Here is a 15021-nt window from a genome sequence, read left to right on the forward strand (position 1 = left end):
TAAATGTACCTAGTGCTATCCCAACTAATTTACTACATTGAAAAAAAAAAGTCTGTATTTTTGACTTCTAGTTTAATGTACAGAGAACTTGGCCTATAATATCTTGATTCTTTACAATATATTGAGATTTAATCTATGGACTAATCCTGATTGTTTTTTGTAAATTTTCCAAGAATGCCTAAGCAGAAAGTATATTTTTCTCTAATTACTGAATATAGGGTTCAACATATGTCCAATAAATCATACTTGTTATTTTGAGGTGTTCAAATTTTTTTCTTTTTTTTTGTCTGCTTGTTAATTATTGAGAACAGCTTGCTGGAATCTCCCACTATGAAAATAGATTAATTTATTCCTAAGAATCTACTAACTTTAAAGTTATTTTATTATATACATACTGGATTAGAATTGTTACTATCACTACTGAATTGAATCTCATTATTATGAAGTAGTCTCCTCTATCCCCAATATTAATTTTTGATAATTTATTTTTTTCCAGGGCTACTCCACTTTCTTTTGCCTAGCATATTTTCCCTTCCATTTTCTGTGTCATGTTTTAGATATGTCTCATATAAACAGTTTATAGCTTTTTGTATTGTAAAAGTCAATTTTATAATTTCTTTCTTTGAACTGATGGTTTGGTCCATTTATAGTTAGTGTACTTAGTGTTTCATTAAGAGCTATTTCTACCATCTTATTTTGGTATTCTATTTGACTCTAATGATGCTTCCTCTCCCTTTCTTGGATTTCAAAAAATTAAAAATTTCTATTTATTTATATAGTTATTTGGTTTTGACTCTTCTACTGGTTAGGCTTTAACTATATACACTCATTTTTTCATTATTATTTTATTTTTTTATTTTATTTTATTTTTTTTGTTTTTTATTTTTTAAATTTTAAAATCTTTAATTCTTACATGCATTCCCAAACATGAACCCCCCTCCCACCTCCCTCCCCATAACATCTTTCTGGGTCATCCCCATGCACCAGCCCCAAGCATGCTGCATCCTGCGTCAGACATAGACTGGCGATTCAATTCACATGATAGTATACATGTTAGAATGTCATTCTCCCAAATCATCCCACCCTCTCCCTCTCCCTCTGAGTCTAAAAGTCCGTTATACACATCTGTGTCTCTTTCCCTGTCTTGCATACAGGGTCGTCATTGCCATCTTCCTAAATTCCATATATATGTGTTAGTATACTGTATTGGTGTTTTTCTTTCTGGCTTACTTCACTCTGTATAATCGGCTCCAGTTTCATCCATCTCATCAGAACTGATTCAAATGAATTCTTTTTTACGGCTGAGTAATACTCCATTGTGTATATGTGCCACAGCTTTCTTATCCATTCATCTGCTGATGGACATCTAGGTTGTTTCCATGTCCTGGCTATTATAAACAGTGCTGCGATGAACATTGGGGTACATGTGTCTCTTTCAATTCTGGTTTCCTCTGTGTGTATGCCCAGCAGTGGGATTGCTGGGTCATAAGGTAGTTCTATTTGCAATTTTTTAAGGAATCTCCACACTGTTCTCCATAGTGGCTGTACTAGTTTGCATTCCCACCAACAGTGTAGGAGGGTTCCCTTTTCTCCACACCCTCTCCAGCAATTATTGCTTGCAGATTTTTGGATCGCAGCCATTCTGACTGGTGTGAAGTGGTACCTCATTGTGGTTTTGATTTGCATTTCTCTAATAATGAGTGAAGTTGAGCATCTTTTCATGTGTTTGTTAGCCATCCGTATGTCTTCTTTGGAGAAATGTCTATTTAGTTCTTTGGCCCATTTTTTGATTGGGTCGTTTATTTTTCTGGAATTGAGCTGCATAAGTTGCTTGTATATTTTTGAGATTAGTTGTTTGTCAGTTGCTTCATTTGCTATTATTTTCTCCCATTCAGAAGGCTGTCTTTTCACCTTGCTTATATTTTCCTTTGTTAAGACTGGCCGAATGGATACAAAAACAAGACCCCTCTATATGCTGCTTACAAGAGACCCACCTCAAAACAAGGGACACATACAGACTGAAAGTGAAGGGCTGGAAAAAGATATACCACGCGAATAGAGACCAAAAGAAAGCAGGAGTGGCAATACTCATATCCGATAAAATAGACTTTAAAACAAAGGCTGTGAAAAGAGACAAAGAAGGCCACTACATAATGATCAAAGGAACAATCCAAGAAGAAGATATAACAATTATAAATATATATGCACCCAATATAGGAGCACCACAATATGTAAGACAAATGCTAACAAGTATGAAAGGGGAAATCAACAATAACACAATAATAGTGGGAGACTTTAATACCCCACTCACACCTATGGACAGATCAACTAAACAGAAAATTAACAAAGAAACGCAAACTTTAAATGATACATTAGATCAGTTAGACCTAATTGATATCTATAGGACATTTCACCCCAAAACAATGAATTTCACCTTTTTTTCAAGTGCTCATGGAACCTTCTCCAGGATAGATCACATCCTGGGCCATAAATCTAAACTTGATAAATTCAAAAAAATCGAAATCATTCCAAGCATCTTTTCTGACCATAATGCATTAAGATTAGATCTCAATTACAGGAGAAAAACTATTAAAAATTCCAACATATGGAGGTTGAACAACACACTTCTGAATAACCAACAAATCACAGAAGAAATCAAAAAAGAAATCAAAATATGCATAGAAACGAATGAAAATGAAAACACAACAACCCAAAACCTGTGGGACACTATAAAAGCAGTGCTAAGAGGAAAGTTCATAGCAATACAGGCATACCTCAAGAAACTAGAAAAAAGTCAAATAAATAACCTAACTCTACAACTAAAGCAACTAGAAAAGGAAGAGTTGGAGAACCCCAGAGTTAGTAGAAGGAAAGAAATCTTAAAAATTAGGGCAGAAATAAATGCAAAAGAAACAAAAGAGACCATAGCAAAAATCAACAAAGCCAAATGCTGGTTCTTTGAAAGGATAAATAAAATTGACAAACCATTAACCAGACTCATCAAGAAGCAAAGAGAGAAAAATCAAATCAATAAAATTAGAAATGAAAATGGAGAGATCACAACAGACAACACAGAAATACAAAGGATCATAAGAGACTACTATCAGCAGTTGTATGCCAATAAAATGGACAACGTGGAAGAAATGGACAAATTCTTAGAAAAGTACAATTTTCCAAAACTGAACCAGGAAGAAATAGAAAATCTTAACAGACCCATCACAAGCACGGAAATTGATACTGTAATCAGAAATCTTCCAGCAAACAAAAGCCCAGGTCCAGACGGCTTCACAGCTGAATTCTACCAAAAATTTCGAGAAGAGCTAACACCTGTCCTCCTCAAACTCTTCCAGAAAATTGCAGAGGAAGGTAAACTTCCAAACTCATTCTATGAGGCCACCATCACCCTAATACCAAAACCTGACAAAGATGTCACAAAAAAAGAAAACTACAGGCCAATATCTCTGATGAACATAGATGCAAAAATCCTCAACAAAATTCTAGCAATCAGAATCCAACAACACATTAAAAAGATCATACACCATGACCAAGTGGGCTTTATCCCAGGGATGCAAGGATTCTTCAATATCCGCAAATCAATCAATGTAATTCACCACATTAACAAATTGAAAAATAAAAACCATATGATTATCTCAATAGATGCAGAGAAGGCCTTTGACAAAATTCATTATTATTTTAATCACTTTTGCCACTGAAAAATACAAAGATTAATTATGTTTACCTATGTTTATCCCATCCCCAAACTACATACTATTTTTTTAAATGTTTTTTAAATTTTATTTATTTATTGGACAAAGCATGTGGGATCTTAGTTCCCCTCCACTGGGAGCTCAAGTCTCAACCACTGGACCATCAAGGAAGTCCCCATACTATTTTTGTTCAGTCTTTTAGCTGTCCTTTTTTGAAATCCCCAAAATATAGCCATTATTACTACTTATATATAGATTTTGTGGAGATGTATATTATCAACATATTTATTGATATATTTGCTCATTATTCTTTCTTTCATCCTCCTGTCTGGTGGTATTACTTCTCTTCTTTCTGAAGTATATTCCTTAGAAGTTCCCTAGGTATTGTCCTGTTTGTAAACGTTTCCCATTTTTGTTTAAGTAAAAATGGCTTTATTTTGTCCTCATTTTTGAAGTTTAGTTTTGCCAAGAGCATGATTCTAAGTTACATGTTTCTTTCAGCACTCTGAAGATATGTTATATCTTCTCACATGCACTGTTGCTGAAAAGAAGTACGCTGTTTCTAAGAGGCAAGACTACTGTTACGAGAATCCTGTCTTTTATCTCTGACTGCTTTTAGATCACTTTGCCTTTAGCATTCTGTAATTTCTGAAGATACAGATTTATTTTTATTTATATTTCTTGATATAAGTTGTACTTTCTGTATCTATGGCTCATGATTTTCTTTAGTTCTAGAATATACTCACTCATTATCTCTTCAAATATTAGATCTTTTCCATCACTCTGCTGTCTTCTGGAACTGCAACCACAGCTGCTGCTGCTGCTGCTGCTGCTAAGTCACTTCAGTCGTGTCTGACTCTGTGCGACCCCATAGACAGCAGCCCGCCAGGTTCCCCCATCCCTGGGATTCTCCAGGCAAGAACACTGGAGTGGGTTGCTGTTTCCTTCTCCAATGCATGAAAGTGAAAAAAGAAAGTGAAGTCGCTCAGTCATGTCCGACCCTCAGCGACCCCATGGGCTGCAGCCTACCAGGCTCCTCCGTCTATGGGATTTTCCAGGCAAGAGTACTGGAGTGGGGCGCCACAGCACATTAAGACTTTTCACTTGTCCTCTTAGCTTAACCTCTCTTGTTTTTCACTTCTTTTTCTATTTTCTCTGAATTCAGTTTGATTTTTTCAGTTCTTTATTTCTGTTCACTTTCAGCTGTGTTTAGATAGCCCTTTAATCTATCTGCTGAGATGCTTCTGTTTTTAAACATGATGTTTTCATTTCTATAGGTTTTAGGTTCTGTGGCAAACCTGTTAATTTTTATAGCTTTGTGTCGCTTTCTCTTTGTGATTTCATCTTTTATTTCTTTAAACATCTCATACATAATTATTTTATACTATATATCTAATTATCATGCTATCTTAAGCCCCTAAGAGTCCAAGTCCATTGTTTATTGTTTCTGCTGATTCTCACTTATGGTGGTTTATTTCCCTACATTTTGGCACAGGATCTAGCTGTTCTCAACGAGGAATGTCCTTCAGAATTTCTGGTCTGCTCTGTTGCGTGAATAAGTCTAATCTAGAACTTCCCAACCAATATACCATGAATGGATTATAGAAATGTTGAGACCTTAATCCTTTTGGCTGCCTAGTCAGCCCTACTCATTAGCTTCTTTGTCTAGTTATCTTAATGTACTAAGCACAAGGAAATAAACCAAGTGTGACATTTGGACCAGGAGGTTGAAAAGTATTTGGGATGATTAAGAAGCAGGTTTGCAAGTTTCCCTGGTGTCTCAGTGGTAAAGAATCCACCTGCCAATATAGGAGACATGGGTTCAGTTCTGGATATCAGGAAGATCCCACATGCCGTGGAGCAACTCAGCCTGTGCGCCACAACTATTGAGCCAGTGCTTTAGGGCCTGGAAACCACAACTACTGAGCCCGTGTGCCCTAGAACCTGTGCTCAGCAACAAGAGAAGCCACTGCGATGAGAAGCCTGCACACTACAGCTAGAGCGCGGCCCCAGCTCACCACAGCTAGAGGAAAGCCCACACATCAGTGAAGACCAGAACCAGTATAAAAAGAAGGAAGTAGTTTTGCTTGTTAGAAGCAGAAGGGTAGATTAAGACACCTGAAACCGACACTATAAATTAGGGCCATCAATTGATTAAGCATGTTTTTTTTAATTGTTACTATTATTATTATGAATCTAACAACTTCATACAAAATACAGGATCTGATAAATATTAACTTCTAGACTACTTATATAATCTAATGCTTTATTCTGATCTTTAATCATCAGAAGAGAATGGAGGTTGTACATTGTAGTGTCAAGTACCAGACTTAGAAGACTTGAGTTCTGACCCTGGCTGGATTCTCTCTATCCATGTGATTTCAGGTAAAACTTATTTTCAGTACATTTTCCAATTGTGAATAACAAATAAATAACAAAGTAACTGATTTATGTGAATATGTTGGATGAGACAAGGACTAGGTATAAGACCTGGCAGGTTGCGTGTGCTCAACACTCAAACACTTGTGCTAAACTGTAATCCAAATAAATACTCTGCTGAACTTGTTTCCAGATGAAACCCCCCCTTTTTTGACAGGTGAGGTTGTACTGTATTCTTCACCTTTATGTAAACATAGAAAAATATTTCAAAAACTGTGAAGTAAGAAAAAACACTAAAAATTTAATTTAAAATATATCTCATGTTAGGAAAGCCATTTCTAGGATCTAATTTTTAGTCATAAATGATATAAAATATTGACTACATGTAAGGATGACAATTTCTCCCAAATTAATCTTTAAAGTCAACATAACTGCTATCAAAATCACATTTTGCTTTTGGGTAGAATTCGACAAATTTATTCTAACTTTAATTTGGTTCACTCAAGTGAGGCAGAGAGTTGGTTGATGAGACACAGGGTTAAACAAGAGAGTGAGGTACAGTGACAATCTGGGTGAGGGGTTAAAAATCTAAGGTACAACTAGGAATAAGAAGAAACTATCTCAACATCATAAAGGCCACATATGAAAAGCCTATCGCTAATACCATACACAATAGTTTAAAGACTGATACTTTTCCTCTAAGATTTGGAAGAAGACAAAGATGTCTACTTTTGCCATTTCTATTTAACAAAGTACTAGAAGTCTAGCCTGAGTAGTTAGGCAAGAAAAAGAAAGGAAAGGCAGACAAATCAGAAAGGAAGAAGTACATAATCTTTGTTCACAGGTGAAATGGTCTTATCTGTAGAAACGCCCAAAGATTCCACAGAAAAACGGTTAGAACTAATGAACAAATTCAGCAAAGTTGCAGGATATAAAATCAACATAAAAAATCAATTGCATTTTTATACATGAACCATGAACAATCCAAAAAAGAAACTGAGAAAACACTTTCATTAAAAACAACATCAATAAGAATAAAATACTTAGAAATAACCTTAATCAAGGAGACAGAAGACTAAGAAATTAAAGACACAAATAAATGGAAAGACATCTTGTGTTTATTAGTTAGAAGACTCTCTCTCTCTCTCTCTCTCTCTCTATATATATATATATATATATATATATATATATATATTTAATTGGAGGCTAATTACTTTACAATATTGTGGTGGTTTCTGACATACATTCAATGAATCCGCCATGGGTGTACATGTGTCCCCCATCCTGACCTTCCCTCCCCCCTCCCTCCCCATCCCATCCCTCAGGGTCATCCCAGTGCACCAGCCCTGAGCACCCTGTCTCATGCATGGAACTTGGACTGGTGATCTTTTTCACATATGATAATACACGTTTCAATGCTATTCTCTCAAATCATCCCACCCTCGCCTCCTCCCACAGAGTCCAAAAGTCTGTTCTTTACATCTGTGTCTCTTTTGCTGTCTCGCATATAGGGTCATCGTTACCATCCTTCTAAATTCCATATATATGCGTTAGTATACTGTATCGGTGTTTTTCTTTCTGGCTTACTTCGCTCTGTATAATAGGCTTCAGTCTCATTCACCTCATTAGAACGGATTCAAATGCATTCTTTTTAATAGCTGAATAATATTCCATTGTGTATGTGTATCACAGCTTTCTTATCCATTTTTCTGCCAATGGACATCTAGGTTGCTTCCATGTCCTGGCTATTATAAACAGTGCTGCGATGAACATTGGGGTACACGTGTCTCTTTCAATTCTGGTTGCCTCAGTGTGTATGCCCAGCAGTGGGATTGCTGGGTTGTATGGCAGTTCCATTTCCAGTTTTTTAAGGAATCTCCACACTGTTCTCCATAGTGGCTACACTAGTTTGCATTCCCACCAACAGTGTAAGAGGGTTCCTTTTTCCCCACACCCTCTCCAGCATTTATTGTTTCTAGACTTTTGGATAGCAGCCATTCTGACCGGCATGAGATGGTACCTCATTGTGGTTTTGATTTGCATTTCTCTGATAATGAAGACTCAATATTTTTAAGATGTCATTACTACCCCAAGCAATCTTCAGATTCAGGGCAATCCCCATTAAAATGTCAATGGCATTTTTCTCTATTGTGTTTTTAAGGTTTTTGAACATCTTTACTATCATTATTCTGAATTCTTTTTCTGGTATTTTGACTATTTCTTCTTCATTTATTTGGACTTTGTGTTTCTACTTTTTCCTTCATTTGTATAGTATTTCTGTGCCTTTTCACTATTTTTTTTGTGTGTGTGTGTTTGAGGTCTCCTTTACCCAGGCTTCAACGCTGAATTCTTCCTTCCTTTTGGTTTCTGCCTTCCTAAGTTTGGTCCAGTGCTTTGTGTAAGCTTTGTACAGGGTGAGATTTGTGCTGAGTTTTTTGTTTGTTTGTTTTGCCTCTGCTGGGCAAGGTTGAGTGAGGTGGTGATCCTGTCTACTGATCATTGGGCTTATATTTTTGTTTTGTTTGTTGTTTAGATGAGGCATCCTGCACAGGGTGCTACTGGTGGTTGGGTGATGCTGGGTCTTGTATTCAAGTGGTTTCCTTTGTGTGAGCTTTCACTATTTGATACTCCCTAGGGTTAGTTCTCTGGGAGTCTAGGGTCTTGGAGTCAGTGCTCCCACTCCAAAGGCACAGGGTTTGACCTCTGGTCAGGAATGAAGATTCCACAAGTGGTTTGCTATGGCACTAAGTAAGATTAAAACAAATACCCCAAAATGAGAAAGCAAAGATGCTGCTAAGTCGTTTCAGTCATGTCCGACTCTGTGTGACCCCATAGACGGCAGCCCACCAGGCTCCCCCGTCCCTGGGATTCTCCAGGCAAGAACACTGGAGTAGGTTGCCATTTCCTTCTCCAAAGCATGAAAGTGAAAAGTGAAAGTGCAGTCACTCAGTCGTGTCGAACTCTTTGCGACCCCACAGACTGCAGCCTACCAGGCTCCTCCATCCATGGAATTTTTCAGACAAGAGTACTGGAGTGGGGTGCCATCACCTTCTCTGAAGCAAAGATGAACCCCAGACAAATGGCAGTTACAAAATCAGGCAAATGGTAATTAAAATAATGGAGTATACATATATATCCAAAAGCAAAGTCAAAACAGTCCATAAAAATACAGTACAGTTATCTGACCTGGAGAACAAATGAAATAAAAAAATGTATTTACCTGTTAAAAACAAAACTAACTAAAGCACAAACTGGAAGATAAAACTAAAGCAAGGTGCCAAGCGGGGAATAAAGAAATGAAAACAAAACTAACAAATATGTTGAGAGGAAAGGAAAGAAAGGAAAAAATAAGAAAGAATAGACATGCAAAGTTAAACAGAGGTAGATGAAGAAGATTTATATACATTAAAGATTAACTGCAAGGGGAAAAGAATAGTAGGAAAGGCAAACAAAGGAATAAACATAGAAAAAATATAATAGGTTTAAATTAGAGTTATAAAAGAGAGAGAGAGAAAAAAAAGGAAAACTCCACAGAACTGCAAAAGCCCAACATAGAGACAGAGGTTTATAACAACAATAAAAAGTGTGACTGAATATAAACATATACATATACGCCCATCAGTTCAGTTCAGTCACTCAGTCGTGTCCGACTCTTTGCGACCCCATGAATCACAGCATGCCAGGCCTCCCTATCCATCACCAACTCCCGGCATTCACTCAAACTCATATCCATTGAGTCGGTGATGCCATCCAGCCATCTCATCCTCTGTCGTCCCCTTCTCCTCCGGCCCCCAATCCCTCCCAGCATCAGTCTTTTGCAATGAGTCAACTCTTCGCAGGAGGTGGCCAAAGTATTGGAGTTTCAGCTTCAGCACCAATCCTTCCAAAGAACATTCAGGACTCATCTCCTTTAGGATGGACTGGTTGGACCTCCTTGCAGTCCAAGGGACTCTCAAGAGTCTTCTCCAACACCACAGTTGAAAAGCATCAATTCTTCAGCGCTCAGCTTTCTTTATAGTCCAGCTCTCACATCCATACATGACCACAGGAAAAACCATAGCCTTGACTAGATGGACCTTTGTTGGCAAAGTAATGTCTCTGCTTTTCAATATGCTATCTAGGTTGGTCATAACTTTCCTTCCAAGGAGTAAGCGTCTTGTAATTTCATGGCTGCAATCACCATCTGCAGTGATTTTGGAGCCCCAAAAGATAAAGTCTGACACTGTTTCCACTGTTTCCCCATTTATATCCCATGAAGTGATGGGACCAGATGCCATGATCTTAATTTTCTGAATGTTGAGTTTTAAGCCAACTTTTTCACTCTCCGCTTTCACTTTCATCAAGAGGCTTTTTAGGTCTTCTTCACTTTCTGCCATAAGGGTGGTGTCATCTGCATATCTGAGGTTATTGATATTTCTCCCAGCAATCTTCATTCCAGCTTGTGCTTCTTCCAGCTCAGCATTTATATACCCATAAGCAAAATCAAAACAGTCAACAGAAATAAAGTCAGTAGATTGACCCAGTGAACAAAGAAAACCAAAAATTATATCTACCAGTTAAGAACAAAACTAACTATTGCATATCTATTCTTTCTTTTCTTTCTTTCCTTTCCTCTCAACATATTTGTTAGTTTTATTTTCATTGCTTTATTTCCCATTTGGCACCTTGCTTTAGTTTTGTTTTCCAGTTTGTGTTTTAGTTTTGTTCTTAATTGGTAGATATAATTTTTGGTTTCCTTTATTCACTGGGTCAATTTGTTAGTTTTATTTTCACCAGATGGTCAATATCAAAATCAGATTGCAGCCAAAGATGGAGAAGCTCTATACAGCCAGCAAAAACTAGACTGGGAACTGACTGTGGCTCAGATTATGAACTCCTTATTGCCAAATTCAGACTTAAATTGAAGAAAGTAGGGAAGACCACTAGACCATTCAGGTATGACCTGAATCAAATCCCTTAATGATTATACAGTGGAAGTGACAGATTCAAGGGATTAGATCTAATAGAGTGCCTGATGAACTATGGATGGAGGTTTGTGACATTGTACAGGAGACAGGGATCAAGACCATTCCCAAGAAAAAGAAATGCAAAAAAGCAAAATCGCTGCCTGAGGAGGCCTTACAAATAGCTGTGAAAAGAAGAGAAGGGAAAAGCAAAGGAGAAAAGGAAAGATATACCCATTTAAGTGCAGAGTTCCATAGAATAGCAAGGAGAGACAAGAAAGTCTTCCTCAGTGATCAGTGCAAAGAAATAGAGGAAAACAATAGAATGGGAAAGACTAGAGATCTCTTCAAGAAAATTAGAGATACCAAAGTAACACTTCATGCAAAGATGGGCTCAATAAAGGACAGAAATGGTATGGCTCTAACAGAAGCAGAAGATATCAAAAGAGGTGGTAAGAATACAGACCCAGATAACCATGACGGTGTGATCACTCAACTAGAGCCAGACATCCTGGAATGAGATGTCAAGATGTGTTAGGAAGCATCACTACGAACAAAGCTAGTGGAGGTGATGGAATTCCAGTTGAGCTATTTCAAATCCTGAAAGATGATGTTGTGAAAGTGCTGCACTCAATATGCCAGCAAATTTGGAAAACTCAGCAGTGGACATAGGACTAGAAAAGGTCAGTGTTTATTCCAACCCCAAAGAAAGGCAATGCCAAAGAATGCTCAAACTGCCACACAATTGCACTTATCGCACATGCTAGTAAAGTAATGCTCAAAATTCTCCAAGCCAGGCTTCAACAGTACGTGACCCTGAACTTCCAGATGTTCAAGCTAGATTTCAAAAAGGCAGAGGAACCAGAGATCAAACTGCCAACATCCGTTGGATTATCAAAAAAAAATAAGCAAGAGAGCAAGAGAGTTCCAGAAAAACATCTATTTCTGCTTTATTGACTATGCCAAAGCCTTTGACTGTGTGGATCACCACAAACTATGGAAAATTCTGAAAGAGATGAGGATACCAGACCACCTGACCTGCCTCTTGAGAAATCTGTATGCAGGTCAGGAAGCAACAGTTAGAATTGGACATGGAACTAACTGATTGGTTCCAAATCGGGAAAGGAGTATGTCAAGGCTGTATATTGTCACCCTGCTTATTTAACTTCTATGCAGAGTACATCATGAGAAACGCTGGACTGGAAGAAACACAAGCTGGAATCAAGATTGCCGGGAGAAATAGCAATAACCTCAGATATGCAGATGACACCACCCTTATGGCAGAAAGTGAAGAGGAACTCAAAAGCCTCTTGATGAAAGTGAAGGAGGAGAGTGAAAAATTTGGCTTAAAGCTCAACATTCAGAAAACGAAGATCATGGCATCCAGTCCCATCACTCCATGGGAAATAGATGGGGAAACAGTGGAAACAGTTTCAGACTTAATTTTGGGGGGCTCCATCTGCAGTGGCAGATGGTGACTGCAGCCATGAAATTAAGAGATGCTTACTCCTTGGAAGAAAAGTTATGACCAACCTAGACAGCATATTAAAAAGCAGAGACATTACTTTGCCAACAAAGGTCCATCTAGTCAAGCCTATGGTTTTTCCTGTGGTCATGTATGGATGTGAGAGCTGGACTATAAAGAAAGCTGAGCACTGAAGAATTGATGCTTTTCAACTGTGGTGTTGGAAAAAACTCTTGAGAGTCCCTTGGACTGCAAGGAGATCAAACCAGGCAATCTTAAAGGAAATCAGTCCTGAATATTCATTGGAAGGATTGATGCTGAAGCTAAAACTCCAATACTTTGGCCATGTGATGAGAAGAGCTGACTCATTTGAAAAGACCCCGATACTGGGAAGATTGAAGGCAGGAGGCGAAGAGGACGACAGAGGATGAGATGGTTGGAGGGCATCACTGACTCAATGGACATGAGTTTGAGTAAACTCTGGGAGTTGGTGATGGACAGTGAGGCCTGGCGTGCTGCAGTCCATGGGGTCACAAAGAGCTGGACACGACTGAGTGACTGAACTGAACTTAACTGCAAGGGGAAAAGAACAGTAGGAAAAGGAAACAAAAGAATAAATGTAGAAAAATAGTAATAGGTTTAAAAAATAAAAAATTGAAATTAAAAAAAAAGAGAAAAGAGAAAAAAAAAAAAAAAGGAAAACTCCCCAGAACTGCAAAAGCCCAACATAGAGGCAGAGGTTTAAAACAACAATAAAAAATGTGACTGAGGAAAAAAAAAGCTCAGAAGCTTAATTAGATTTCATAATGCCAATAAAATTGACAACTATAAAAGGGAGAAAAAAAATCCAAAAGAATCTACAGAACAAGTCAAAACATAAGAATAATAAATGTTTTGCTTGAGTCACTGGTGTCAGAGTCCTTTCCCCCTTTGGGAGTCACAGTCCACCTCACCTAGGATGCCCTCCAACACTGTGCTGGTCTCGGGACCTGCTGTAGGGGCAGCTCAGATTCTAATTTGGTCCTACTCCTGTGTGTTCTTGTCTCCAATGTCCACAGCTATCAGAACTAGTGCGTTTTCTTTTGTGGGAGCTCTCAGTGTCCTTTTATATATTTCATAGACACAGAGTCTGCCTAGTTGATTGTGTAGATTTAATCTGCAGCTTGTATATCTGGTGGGAAGGTTTTGGGTCTTCTTCTGTAGCCACACTGCCTCTGGGTTTCAACTGTGGTTTTATTTCCACCTCTACATGTGGGTCATCCACTGGGGTTTGCTCCTGAGGCTGCCCTGGAGGACTTGGGTTTGCCCCTGTGAGGGCCAGGTGTAAAGATGATGCAGCTGCTTGGGTCACAGGGGTTCTGGCAGCACCGGATACTCAGGGGAGTTGGCGGCTAGGGCAGCAGGAAATACAGTGCTCTAGAAGGGTATGGCAACCAGTATTGGCCAATACACTCCAGTATTCTTGGTTGGAGAACCCCCCTGACAGAGAAGCCTGGCAGGCCACAGTCCACAGGGGTGCAAAGAGTTGGACAGGACCGAAGCAACCCTGTGCGCATAGATGCAAGACTTTTTTGGTCTGTGGCAGCTCTGCCCCGGTAAGAGTTGAGCATGAAGGTGGCGTAGCTGTTTGGCTTACAGGGACCCTGGCAGCACCAAGTGTGCAGGGACATGAACCACCTCCACCACAGGAGTTATGGCACTCTCAGAGTTTTTTTCGAGTCTCTTATAGCTGGCGATCAGAAGGCCTCTTTGGCCAGTCTTTCTCTGTAGCTCCATCCATTCAGGCACTTAGAGTGCTTGCTCCCTTGCCTGGGGCCCTTCTCTGTTGTTCAGTGTATCAGGCACATAGGGGCCCCCTTGGCTGGGGTCCTACTCTGTAGTTTGGCGTATCAGTCACTTAAAGGAGCACCCAGGGTGGGGTCCTACTCTGGAGTTCAGTGTGTCAGGCGTTTGATGGGCCAGCCTCTCTATTGTTCAGCTGCCAATGCTGACGTATGGGGAGAGAGAGGCGACAGTGATGGCTCCACCTGCCACGTGTGACTCAGCAGTATCGCCTGGCTTCCATGGCTGCCCGGCTTTCCTCCACAGGTATTTCCCACCACAGTCTCCTTCCTCACCTCCCCTTGGTCTCTCCACAGTCAACAGCAGCCCTCGCCCTGGGATTGCTCCACAACTCCAGCTCCCAGCCTCTGCGCCTTCCAGGGGACCTGCATCCCTGTCTGGGGTGCGTATGGCAGTGGCAAGGACTGTCTGATTCTCATTCCATTTAGGCTGCTACAAAGCAGCTGCCTTACTCTCAGCCTTAAACGTTTCTCCTCTGACTCAGACAATTGCCCAAGTGTGGGGATCGGACACCTGCCTCAGTACTGCCACCCGCCGAGGGCAGGTCCAGTCCTACTTCCCCTAGTTCCTTCATCCTACCAAGTTTTGCGTGGTTCTATATATTCTTTTCTGCTGGTCAAGTACTCCCATCTGCTCTCAGCTGGTGTGCTGCATGCACTTCTGTGTCTGAAGGTGTATTCCTGAT

The 15021-nt window shown here is 39.4% G+C and overlaps 1 protein-coding gene across 2 annotated transcripts in view; it reads right to left on the bottom strand.

The window, feature by feature from the left end:
* The window catches only part of THEM4 (thioesterase superfamily member 4), a 51640-nt gene that overhangs the window by 7579 nt on the left and 29040 nt on the right, over positions 1-15021 (bottom strand). Inside the window, exon 5 of one of the 2 annotated variants that reach the window (XM_069542612.1) lies at positions 8284-10540. The exons of the other annotated variant lie outside the window; for it this stretch is intronic. Within the exon in view, the coding sequence (XP_069398713.1) occupies positions 10516-10540 (25 nt within the window). The 3' untranslated portion in view covers positions 8284-10515. Of the gene's footprint in view, positions 1-8283; positions 10541-15021 lie in introns of those variants that run through there. 2 annotated transcript variants of the gene reach the window in all.

This window comes from Ovis canadensis, chromosome 1, assembly GCF_042477335.2.
Source record: "Ovis canadensis isolate MfBH-ARS-UI-01 breed Bighorn chromosome 1, ARS-UI_OviCan_v2, whole genome shotgun sequence".
NCBI lineage: Eukaryota > Metazoa > Chordata > Mammalia > Artiodactyla > Bovidae > Ovis > Ovis canadensis.